General features: G+C 45.2%; 1 protein-coding gene across 2 annotated transcripts in view; it reads right to left on the bottom strand.

Annotated features, from left to right (window-relative positions):
- Positions 1–13,388, bottom strand: part of thsd7ba (thrombospondin, type I, domain containing 7Ba) — a 1,218,118-nt gene that overhangs the window by 157,839 nt on the left and 1,046,891 nt on the right. For both annotated transcript variants that reach the window (XM_085986643.1, XM_085986644.1), the window contains exon 19: positions 3,402–3,543. In XM_085986643.1, coding sequence (XP_085842769.1) covers positions 3,402–3,543 — 142 coding nt within the window. The remainder of the gene's footprint in view (positions 1–3,401; positions 3,544–13,388) is intronic.

The raw sequence follows: 13,388 nt of genomic DNA, 5'->3' as shown, positions 1-13,388 counted from the left end.
AGTTAATGTTGCATGTTAAAAGTGTTAATTGTTAAATGAATGTTATGGTACTCTTAATCTAAAAGGGGAGGAATTGTAGTGTATGTACCTTTAAGGGGAGAACTACTTTTTACAGCTCCTGTATACTGTAGTACCGGCAGTGACCACACCTGTATATAAACCCTGAGTAGGGATCTGTACTGTTAGTTTTAGAGTAACCCTCATCCAGTAAACACCTGTTGATTGTTCCTCTGCAGTCTCTGTCTATTTATTGAAGGACACCATGCATCAAGATTCACAGATTTAACAGGCCTCAACCAGGATCTTGGGTTCATGTCACGCTACATGTAACCCCACCTGACGTAGGGTCATCCAGACTCGAGTCGTCGTTGGCTTGTTCTCTCTACACAGATGCGGCCGGACCTGCTGTGATTTCCAGCAAAGAAAATGTTTTTTGTCTGTTTTTTGTTTTTCATACAGACCCCAGCATCTGCAACATTTTACCCCTTGTGACCGCACCTCATTGTTCTTTGATGTAATGTTTTCCTGACTGACCTGTTTGGACACCATTCACACCTTTGATTGCTGTGATTATCTCTCTGCCGAGGTGTGATAAATGGCAGTTCGAAAGATTACTTGTAATCATCTGGCATTATTCTCTGACTATATAAGCTGTGTCTTTATGCATCTCTCCACTTCACCTGCTGAAGGAGCAGCGCTCCGAAAGCTTGTGATTTCAAATAAAACTGTTGGGCCTAGAAATTCAGTTGTTTGCGCCAGCCGCTAGCGCCTTAGGAGGAGGAGATGTGGGGCGCTAGGCGGCTAGCGGCCGGGCGCAGCGCGATCTGCGCCTCTCCCCAACTTCAGTGAAGATTTAGCGGCGGCGCAAAGCCATTGCGTGCGCTCAGCTGCGCGCGCAGATCCTGACGTCATTTCATCGTGCAACGCCCTTTGTGCGCCCCAAACCGGAAATTCAGTGGCGCCGGCCTATTGTGCGCCTGGCGCCCCTAGCGACTGGTAGAGGGGAACGGTTCACAGTCGCTGCGGGGCGCAAATTAAAGGGCACTCCTCCTGCAGTAGAAAAGGCAGCCATTTTGCAAAACTCCTTCTTTGTGAGAGACGGATCTTTGCAGAGAGACAAATGTAGAGAGCTTTCTGGTTTGGCTCAACACTCGCACAGGTACTTGTGGCTTCACGCCACAGCTTTGCACTTGTCTTTAACTTCAGAGCCATATCACTGATTGGAAACATATAATGGGGGCTGCAATGGGTGCAAACGTTTGCCTTCTCCATTGCATTCAAAGGGCTCAGAGACGCCGTGAGAGAGTGGCAGTCAAACAAATCCACCCTCCCCTTTTAAGAGCTCACCGGCGCCAGAGTGTCTGCCGTCAATCAGCAACTCGCCGCACCTGCGCTGCGCCCGCCCTCGGGGATATTGCCCCGGGCTGCCGGCTTAGCGCCTAATGATAGTCGTGCATCGCCTGTTTTAGCGCAGCAGCAACCTCTTGGGGCAATGCCACTGAATATCGGCAAAGGTGGCGCGAAGTTGCGCCGGGCGCAAACTTTAGCGGCCGCCCGGCTGTAGCGCCCCAAATGTGGCTATACTGAATTTCTAGGCCTTGGACTATAACCTGGTGTTGTGTGACTTCTTACATTTGTCCTCTAATGAAGAAACAGAACACTAATGTACCGGCCAAAATGGAAAAACAAAAAATAAAGACAGAAGTAGGAGAGTACAAAGAGCAAAGAATTATAGCATAGAAGGAGGCCCTTCAGCCCAAAATGCTTGTCAGTTCTCTGAAAGAGCTATTAACATAGTCCCATTCCCTGCCCTTTCCTCATACCCAATCATTTTTTTCCTTTTCCAAAGTCAGAGAAGGAGAGAGGGAAGGAGAAAAGAGGAGAGAATCAGATCAGAAAAAGACCAGCAGATAGAGAAGAGAAACAGAGAGAGAGAGAGAGGGAGAGATTCAGAGAGAGAGAGAGATTCAGAGCGAGAGAGCGAGAAAAAAAGACAGGCTCAATTTTCAAATTCATAAAACAGCAACAAACCGCAACCGAACAAGTATGGAATGTATGAATACTGTAAGAAAGGAAGGTAAATTTCAATGAGGAATTCCTAGGGACATATGAACACAATGAATCAAGCATAAGCAGTCAGTAAAATCTATCAATTAAAGAAAGGAGGAACAGAACAAATCAATTATTCCAACATCCTTTTGGCTGACGGTTTTTTTCTCCACTAAGCTAAGTACTTCATTAATCATCTAACACGGAGCTTTTCTGGTTGTTACATTGACTTGTTGTATACTGCAGCTGCGTCGTGGCTTGCAGGTTGTAGATGGCATTGGCTAATTCAAGAGTTAGCTCATCAGCCTTTTGATGGCATTTCCTCCATCAAGGGTGCCTACTACCCTTCTCCAGGCGATCATACGCCCAAAGCTGTTGCCACTCTCTGAAAGTGGCCGGGTTACTGAACTGCTGCCCGGCGCTCAGCATTGACCAGTTACAGGCAGTACCGTCTACTGTCATTACGGTAGCAGGTTTTAGCACCTGACTTAACCTACAAGCTGAGTACACACAAAATTAAAGCTTGTAATAGCATAAATATGTTATTCAAAATACAAACAAGAAATCATAGAATCATAGAAATTTACAATACAGAAGGAGGTTGTAAACTTACCTACACAGTGCTTTCTGTATTTGAAATATTATCACAATATTTTCTGTTGGAAGCCTTTGTCCATGTGAAAAGCCTGAGCCTAGACTTCATCCAGGATCCAAGTCCTATCAGTGTTATTTGCACCTCAGCACATACATTTACAATCTACTGAGATATCCCTACAGGATGAGTTTCTGTTCTCTCTTCTGTCAGGACATAACACACCTGGGCAAAACCATTTTATAAGGTTACAGAGTTTTTCCCAACACCAAAAATATAGGTAAGCACAAATTATCATTTTGACTGGATCGAAGAGAAGAGGTTTGAAGAGGGAAATCAACCTGTATGTTTTTTTTTGAAGGTGAGGAAACTTAACATTGTAAACAAGTGGGACTGACTGTAACAAAAGAAACACTGAAATACATACTTAGAATGTACTCTATGATCACAAGCCAACTCCATGTTAGCAGGAATCTTTACTTTCAGTCAATTACCCCATCACAGTTTTGTGTCTAGTATTTCACTTGTGTGGTCTCATTTTAGAAGTTATTAAATAACCCTGCCTATGCCATTGCACTGCGCAATTAAAATGGTTAGATCCTAATCAGGAAAATGAAATGGCAACCTAATGCTCATTGTTTAATTCACCAGCTGCCACTTTCATTTAAAAAGGATCGCTGAAAATAAAATTAAAATGATGTTTTTCAGAGGTGATCTTAAATGGAGTTCACTTTATGCCATTTTTGGAATAGCCAATTACCTGTTAGGTTGTAGTGATAGTGAAAGCAGTTTTTGTTGAGAGCACAGGGCTCCACTTCAGAGGCTTCTGGGCAGGTTTTCCCATCTGCTGGTAGACGTAGAGGATACCGAGTTCGAACACGAATGTTCAAAATGTTACATTCCTATATAAAATTTCCAAATAAACAAATGTGAATAGCAATATCGACACAAAATTTAAAGTGCTGTCTTGGAAAGATATTAGCTAAAATGAGTATTCTAATTGCTTTATTTCAAGCCTTAACAATGTATTTACAAAAATGAAATGGTGCTTTTTAAATTTTAGTTTTAACTGTGGTGGCTGATAGCATTTAAAGCACCCGTTACTTTTTTCATACAACAGGAAGTGGTTTTTAGTCACTCCTTTTCCCAATTGGTTGTTGTGGCACCACACCCAATCAAATTATTAACGTTCAAAGGAAATGGATTGCACCACATTTCATGTCTTCTGTTCATCTGACACAAAGCAGTGCTGCTGTATGATGCTTTGTCTTAACGGATGAGCAAATCTGCTCCCTGCTGACATTTTTTAAAATCTATAAATAAATCATTAGACAGAATCAAAAATATCATGATAAGAAAATCTATTGATGACATCTTTAGCTTTCTGCAGCTCTACCTCAGTTAGAGACAAAAGTGCAATTCTTTGCAATAGTATTGAGTGAGCTATCCAGCAAAACAAAGAACTTAAAAACATTCCTTTAAATTAATAACCAGTTAGTTTCAATTCCCATTAAATCTGTACATTTAATGAGGTTAATGTGAAAGGATGCAGTTCTACATTGAATCAGTTGAGGGTCTGGATGCTTTTCGGTAGGGTGGGTTGGGGTGTGGTGGGGCAGAGCTTGTCAGAATTGAAGGATGCTGAAGAGCACAAACTAATATCAGGTGTAGAAACTGTTCAGAGATTCTGTGCCAACATAGTTGGGGATTTTCTGCTAAGTGAGGACAAGTTTAGGCTTGAACCATCCGGAAATCAGTACCTAGTAAATCATCAGGGAATCAGGGCAGACTAGTGATTGACGTCTTGACCCAGTAAACCCACAAAGGGAAGCTCACTAAAAAAGGATAATTTCTGTTGAATTTGTAACCCTTGCTTTGTGGAGTGCTTTAGTATTTCGTGAGGTTTGGTACACTTTTCTACATTAAAGGTGCGATATAAATGCACGTAATTGTTGTTTTTATTGAGATTGTTGATCCATTGAAGTTTTGCACCTGTGGACTGACAGTTGGTAAATTAGGTAGTGGCCCTGAATTTGCGGTTGTAATGACGGCGAAACTGTCAGCGTTCGCCATCATTACAACTGTGAAACTGACAGCAACTTCTGGCATCCGCACATGCACAGTTAAAAGTGGAAATCCAGAAGTTGCTGTCAGTCATTCCCTGCTCCTCCACAGGGCGCGCTGTTGAATTCCCCGCAGCCAGCAATCAATTGAAATCACTGAACTGATGAGAACGTAAGCTTTTATGATCTAATATCGCAGTTAAAACCCCCCACTAAAGTTAAGCCTTGTTCATTGAGGTGTAATTGAGTTTTTAACGGTGTACTGAGTCAGAATTACTCCTGAACAACCATTCTGGCCCTGAAAAACTAACGTTATATTTGTGGAATATCAATTTTTTTCCATGATGATAAAAATTCCATGGTTTATAAAATAATATATATATATTTTTTTTTTGAAGTTTGTTTATGATATTTCAGCTTCTACCTTAATCCCATGTGTATATCCCAATCTTTATTTCGCTCTCTGTAAAATGATTTAAAAAGTGAAAGACAATTAGTGCATTTTACTTCCTGGTTTGCTGTCTATGAGAATTCTTCAATGTGATTGGCTGCTTAGCCAGCTTGATGACATCACTGTTGCTGGGCGTTGGAGATCCCCTAGACTTGGCACCAGAATGAAATTAACATTGGGAGAGGTGAAATCCGTGCCACAAAGATCACTAGATTTTTGTGGGCAGCTTTCTTCGAGGTCAATGGTAAGTGCCATCACTTTGCCGCTGACCGCAAAATCGGGGCCATTGTAACATTTCTTCCAACATTAGGTACTGAGTGTAATGAGTCTAATAATTTTTGATTGATCCAATTGAAGGTACCAGGAGCAATGGAGGAGACCCTCTGTTTATAACCACAACATGTCTCTTCTAATCTGTGCCATGTCTATGTAACGCATATTCCCTCTGTGTCCATTCATATGGTGCACTTTAGCATCCACTCTAGACCCAAGCTCGTTTATTTTCTTTATCCCCTCTCAGGCCCTTCTCACCTGTCTCCACCCCCACCCCCACCCCACTCCTTCCACTTCTCATCACCCAGTCATGCCGCTTTTAATTTCTGTGTCCTTTCTCCACCCTAATAACTTCCTAATCTCCTGTCACCGTTCTAGGCTTGAATCCTCTTTGAATAAGCCCACAGTTACCCCCACTCCTCTTTTGGCATATTCCGAAGTGCTCATTCAGGCACTTGTCATCGACTCCTTACAAGCAGTAACCCAACTCCCCCATCCTACTCCCTCACTAATCTCCCCACCCAGGCATGCCCATGGGGACTAACCTTGCAAACCTCCTTCTCATCCTGTTCACCCTACCACCACTACTCCCTTGGGCTCTGCCAGTGGATTAATCACCGATCCTCTACACATTTCCTTCCAGAATGTCATTCATTTGTGAACAAAGCCCTTGTTGTGGATGACTGCATTGATATAGTGGCCTCGATTTTCTGCCAGCCATCGGGCGGCTTTCCAGGTGGCCGGGGGCCGAAAATCGCCGAAAAAGCGGGTCACGACCCGCCCCGCCTGATTCCCCGCCCCGTCCGACTTTCAGACCGCCATTTCTCCGCGACCTGATTCAGTCCCACCCGCCGCTGGCGGGACTGGCCGTCGGAACAGTAATGAACAATTATCACCATGTTTAAGCCTATTTTAGGGTGCCCTTGCGATTTTCAGGGGTTCCCCATGCTAAACACGCCTGCGGGGATCCCCGCTGATGAAACCTGGCGTGAAGCTTGCCGGCTTGCTTGCTGTCAGCTGCAGCTCATTCGGGAAAGCTGCGATTTAAAGGGACAGCATTTGTATGTTGAAGGACCTTGTTGTTGCAGGTTTGGGGCTACTTCTTCAAGGCTTAGGCACAGCTGTGGAAGGTTGGAGCCTCACACACTTCTCCGATGTGATCTCCTGGGAAGCCCCTCGCGCCACCCTCACTCAGCGCTTCCTCAGCGGAGGCATCTACAAGAAGCATGGGACACCTTTTCTTCCTTCCCTTCTTGCCATTAGAGGATCTCCAGCAGCAGAGGCGGCAGCAGCAGAACCAGGAACAGCAGGATGAGCACCAGGAGCACCAGGCTGCTGCTCACTCACCTGAAGCTGCACAGACCAGAAGGGGCCAGCACTTGGAAGCGGCTTGAGAGCACCTTGCTGCGCTTTAGGGGGCCATGGGGACCCATATCTGCACTGGCAGTCCTACTCAGAAGGACTTCCATGAAGGTCTGGTTTCTCTGTTCAATAGATGGCCAACGCTCCTCAAGAGATGTCATTCTCTTATGAGCATCACCATGTTTTCCATACTCTGGCGAGTTATCTCCTCCATGGAGGTTGCCAACTTTCCATGGTGATGCGTTGTGCACCAGTGACTCCACAGAGGCTCTGCTCATGGTCGCTATGGACTCCTCCATTCGCTCCACACTCACAGCGACCCTGGAGACAAAACCTGCCAGAGACTCCTGCATCTGTGCATGGAGATCCATCACCTCTTCTCTTGCGGATGGACCCAGAGACAGAGGGTTGACATGCAGCACAGCTGAGCTGAGCTGGCAGAGTCCTGCGCCCTCCGACAAGGACTCTCCACTGCTGTCCCTGTCTCCAGAATCTGCTGATGCTCACTTGTGAGCTGTGATACACCAGGTGACAACACTACTCTATGTCCCAAAGGTCCCCCTGAAGTGTGAGTGTCTGCGCTGGTGCTGGGTGCACTTACTTCTGCTGATGCTGCGCCCTCAGAGGTTGGAGCTTCCTCTGAGGAGTCTGGCTGCACAGCCTCTTCCTCCTCCACAGTGGGGATGGGGGCTCTGGATGGTCCTGTGGGGGAGTAGAGGAAGGAGTTGGAGATGTGATGCCAAGGTGACATGCACATTCGAGTTGACATCTGCTGACACCTGCATCCATGCAGTTTTGGTCTCAGTGGGAGGCCTCTTCCTGCCTGACCTAGGGAAGAAGGCCTCCCTGTGGGCCCTAACCCCATCCAATAATGCCTGCAGTGAAGCTTCGTCGAATTTGGAGGCAGCTCGGGGTCTGGCACTGGCCACAGCTGCTGCAGGCTCCTCTGCCATCCTGTATGGTTCGTTTGGAAGTCAACAGAGGAAGCAATGCTTGCTGTGGACCTTGAAAGCACCATGAATGATGACATCATACTGTGGGGCTTCCTGACTGGAAATGGACAATTAGCAAGGCTGCCCACACACTGGAAATTAATTGGCCACTTGAGGGAAAATTGCGTGGAGCTGGCTGACACATTTTTTGTGTGTCAGAACCCCACATTCGGGGGAATCTGACCATTTCCCACACAATCCACAAAATCGGGCCCAGTGACTTTGCCTGAAACACGGCCCACTTGCCCCTTACCAACGCCTCCCTGCTTAGCTAAACTTTCTACTACCTGCCCTGCCCAAACTGCCACCATGATGGTATGACCCTTATCACCAAGTCACATCTTGGTATCTCCTCTACTCCTCTGTCATTTTCTATTCTATCGAGCACCTTGCCATGTTTCACTCCTCTCAGTTCTTCTTTGGAATCTCTTTGTCTATCACTCCTACAAGCCACACCCTGGGTTTTTCACAGAGATATCCTCTCCTCCATTCCCCCATAGCTTCTACACTAAGCAGCTCTTCACTGTCAGTAATATCAACCTCCATCTCAGCTCCTCTAAATTCACAGCCCTCCTGTTCTCCCTAAACCTCTCCCTCAATATAAACTCTCTGACCCATGTTCATAGCCACCCACTCAACCTTGCCATCTTCTGTGGCCTGTGTATTCCCATGGACTTAATCAGTGATGAACCCATCTCAAACCACTTCCTTGCATCCCTTACCACCCACATTCCCTTGTTCTCTTCCAATCCCATTTCCTACTGTGTTTATCCCTGGAATATACTCTTCTCAAGTCATGTATATCTGCATTTTCAAACTTCCAACTGCCTAACCTTGGGCTTTCCAATCACCATGATATATTGGCCCTGAATTTGCAGTCGTGAAAATGCCCACGTACCTGGGGCCGCGGGATCCACGGAGACCCGTGGTCCTGGAGCTCTCTGGGTACCCGAGGGCAGAAGCCCACGTATCCCAGGAGCGCAGGCGGTTCACGAGCACCCCTGGGATCACGTGAGCCAGATCAACGAATGACAGAAGGGAATCCCCATTCATACTTATGGGGATTCCGTATGTACTGAAACCCCATAAGCATGAATGGGAATACCCCAAAAAATACACCTAGACATCAAATATTTTTTTTTTAAATCACATATTTAAAATTAATTAAAATGGCATTTAATTAAATCCTTAAAACAAAAATTTAATTTTTGAAAAATAAATTTACACGTTTTAAAGGGGCTAAAAATAAACTTACTGTATTGTACAGGTTTTTAAATGTATAAATTATTGATATTTTATTTTCCTGTTGCGTAAGAACTTCACGGGCATTCGCTGGGCGGAAGTCTCCGCCCACGGATGCCCTTTCCCCGGGGATGCGTGCGATCTGTCAAGAGAATTGACAGATTGCAAGTTCAAGGTTTTAGCGCATGTGCAGCACATGGCTAAACCCAGAACGTGCGCGGCCCCTACAGGCACGTACACACCTCGTTTGTTTAAGATTAAAATTAAGATTGAGAAGGACAGAAGTAAGACAAAGACCAAAGTAATAAATTGGAAAAAAGCTGATTTTAAAGGGATGAGAATGGAACTAGGGAAAATTAACTGAAAAAATTTACTGACAAAGAAAAAAGAAAGACTTGCATTTCTGTAGTGCCTTTCACGACCCAGGACATCCCAAATTGCTTTACAGCCAGTGAAGTACTTTTGAAGTGTAGCCACTGTTGCAATGTAGGAAACGCAGCAGCCAATGTGTGTACAGCAAGCTCCCACAAACAGCAATAAGGTCATGACCAAATAATCTGTTTTTTGTGATGTTGCTGGAGGGGTAAATCTTCTTCTTCTTCTTAGGCAGTCCCTCGGAACCGAGGATGATTTGCTTCCACATTAGAAATGAGTTCTCAGGTGACTGATGAGTCCAATGCGGGACCTACAGTCTCTGTCACAGGTGGGGCAGACGGTGGTTGAAGGGGCGGGTGGGTGGGGTGCTTGGGTTGACGTGCGCTCCTTATGCTGCTTGCGCTTGGCTTCCACTTGCTCCCAGCGAAGAGACTCGAGGTGTTCGGCGCCTTCCCGGATGCTTCTCCTCCACTTCGTGCGGTCTTGGAGCAGGGATTCCCAGGTGTCAGTGGGGATGTTGCACTTTTTCCAAGGAGGGGTAAATATTGGCCAGGACACTGGGGATAACTCCCCTGCTCTTCTTCGAAATAGTGCCATGGGATCTTGTTACGTCCACCTGAGAGTGCAGATGGGGCCTCGGTTTAACGTCTCATCCGAAAGATGGCACCTCTGACAGTGCAGCACTCCCTCAGCACTGCACTGGAGTGTCAGCCTGGATTATGAGCTCAAGTGTCTGGAGTGGGATTGTGAACCCACGACCTTCTGGTTCAGAGGCAAGAGTGCTACCCACTGAGCCACAGCTGACACTGCAAGAAGTAGAACAGCAGTGGGAAACATTTAAAGCAGTGATCAATAGAGTCCAGGAGAAATACTAAAAAGCAAGAACAAACTAACCAGTAATGACACACCATGGATGAATAAAGAAATCAGGGCAAAATTGAAACTGTAGAAAAATGCTTCCACTAAGTACATAAACAGAGGAGAGGATGACGAAAGGGAATATGGAAAGCTTAGGAAAGAAGTCAAAAAAACAATTAGGAAGGCAAAGAGATACTACCTAATTAAATTAACAAGAAATATAAAAATAAATAGTAAAGTAGTCTACAGATAAATAAATAACAAAAGAAAAATCAGTATAAGAATAAGACTACTAGGAGATAAACACAAAAAAAAATTATAGGTAATGATAGCAGAAATATTAAATAATTACTTTGCATTGGTATTTACCAGGGAGACTAACATGGTGGACATGACATTAGAAGAAGAGATCAATAAAGATATAAAGACATTTAAGATAGAAAAGGGGGAGATAATTGATAATCTATTAAACTTAAAGAGGATGAAACCTCTAGCCTGATGGATTGCATCCGCGCATATTAAAAGAAGTTCTGCTTCTTCTTCTTCTTCTTCTTCTTAGGCAGTCCCTCAGAACCGAGGATGACTTGCTTCCACATTAAAAATGAGTTCGCAGGTGACTGATTAGTACAGTCTCTGTCACAGGTGGGGCACACGGTGGTTGAAGGGGCGGGTGGGTGAGGTGCTTGGCTTGACGTGCGCTTCTTGCGCTGCCTGCGCTTGGCTTCTGCTTGCTCCCGGCGAAGAGACTCGAGGTGTTCGGCGCCTTCCCGGATGCTTCTCCTCCACTTTGTGCGGTCTTGGGCCAGGGATTCCCAGGTGTCGGTGGGGATGTTACACTTTTTCAAGGAGGCTTTGAGGGTGTCCTCTGCCCACCTGGGGCTCTCTTGCCGTGCCGGAGCTCCGAGTAGAGCGCTTGTTTTGGGAGTCTCGTATCGGGCATGTGGACAATGTGACCCATCCATCGGAGCTGATTGAGCATGGTCAGAGCTTCGATGCTGGGGATGTTGACCTGAGCAAGAACACTGACGTTGGTGTGCCTATCCTGCCAATGGATTTGCAGGATCTTGCGGAGGTAGCATTGGTGGTACCTCCCCAGTGCTTTGAGGTGCCTGCTGTCCATGGTCCATGTCTCTGAGGCATACAGCAGGGCGGGTATCACTGCTGCCCTGTAGACCATGAGCTTAGTGCCGGGTTTGAGGTCCTGGTCTTCAAACACTCTCTTCCTCAGGCGACCGAAGGCTGCACTGGCACACTGAAGGCGGTGTTGGACTATGCTTCTCCACTAGACTAGTGATCTAGTGACTAGTGGATCGCGAGTGGAGCTCGGGACCAGGGATCGCGTGAATATCGGTGCTAATTCGATCCTGTGAGAGACAACATCATTCATGTCCGAGGCCGGGACCCATGAACGAGGACGAGCCCAGCAGCGAGGTCAAGGCCCAGGAGTGGCGCAACGTGGACCAGCAGCGGGGTCAGGGCCCAGGGAAGGTGTGGCACGGGCCAACAAAAGAAGTTAGGGAAGAGATAGCAGACGCACTATTGCATATATCTAAAAATTCATTAGAAAAGGGAATAGTACCAGAGGACCGGCGGACAGCTAATGTGATTTCTATATGTAAAAATGGAGATAGAACAAGTCCAGGGAACTATAGACCAATTAGCTTAACGTCGATGATAGGAAAGATAATGGAATCCTTACTCAAAGATGTAATAGAAAAACATGTAGAAACTGAAAATATAATAAAGAGTAGACAGCACAGATTCCAAAAGGGAAGGTCATGCTTGCCCAACCTTATTGAATTCTTTGAAGAAGTAACAGAAAGGGTGGATAAGGGTAATGTAGAAGGTGTAATATATTTGGATTTCCAAAAATCCTTTGATAAGTTTTCGCATAATAGACTCATGACTAAGGACAGAACATGTGGAGTTAGGGGACAAGTAGCAGAATGGATAGCAAGCTGGCTACAAAACAGAAAACAGAGAGTAGGGAGTAAAGGTAGTTACTCAGATTGGCAAATGCTGGGAAGTGGTGTTTCTACAAGGATCACTTATGGGACCACAGTTGTTCACCATTTACATAAAGAATTTGGACTAGGGAATCAGAAGCACAATTTCAAAATTTGCGGATGACACCAAATTGGGGCGGGGGTGGGGGGGGTGTAGTTAATACAGGGGAGGACTGCGACAAAATACAGAAAGACATTAATAAACTTACAGAATGGGCTTGTAATTGGCAAATGAATTTCAAGATAGATAAGTAAGAATAAGGAGGCCACATACACTTTGGAAATGTCTAGAGAAACAAAGGGACTAGGGGGTACAGATACACAAATCTCTAAAGTAGCAATGCAGGTTAATAAGGCCATTGAAAAAAGCACTGGGGTTAATTTCTAGAGGGAAAAAATTGAAAAGCTGAGAAATTACTTTAAATTTGTATAGAACCTTGGTTAGGCTACATTTGGAGTATTGCAAACAGTTCTGGTATTCATATAATAAAAAGGATAGGAGGCACTAGAGAAGGTCCAAAAAATATTTACTAGAATGGTACCAGAACTGAGAGGTTCTACCTATCCAGAAAGATTAAACAGGCTGCGGCTCTTTTCTCTAGAGAAGACTGATGGTTGACATGATAGAGGTCTTTAAGATTATGAAAGAGTTTGATAGGTTAAATGTAGAGAAGATGTTTCTACTTGTGCAAGACCAGAACTAGGGGCCATAAATATAAGATAGTCACTAATAAATACAATAGTGAATTCAGGAGACACTTCTTTACCCAGAGTGTGGTTAGAATGTTGAACTTGCTACCACAGGGAGTAGTTGAGGCGAATAGCATAGATACGTTTAAGGGGAAGCAAGATCAGCACATGAGGGATAAAGGAATAGAAGGATATGTTGATGGGGTTAGATGAAGAAAGGTGGGAGAGGCTTGTGTGGAGTATAAACACCATCATGGACCTGTTGGGCCCAATGGCCTGTTTCTGTGCTGTAAATACTTTGTAATAATTTGTACAGCTGTCAATTTGCTCAACTACTCCCTGACCTCCACCTTTGATGTTCATGTTCCCAAAAATAACCTTTACTCTCTCCCAACCCTGTTGTTCCTCTGGATCTGGCCCACACATCGCCCCACC

Source organism: Somniosus microcephalus, chromosome 4 (genome assembly GCF_052327205.1).
Source record: "Somniosus microcephalus isolate GS21.2 chromosome 4, FLI_Smic_1.0, whole genome shotgun sequence".
In the NCBI taxonomy this organism is placed as follows: domain Eukaryota; kingdom Metazoa; phylum Chordata; class Chondrichthyes; order Squaliformes; family Somniosidae; genus Somniosus; species Somniosus microcephalus.
This window is presented reverse-complemented; position numbering and strand designations above follow the sequence as displayed.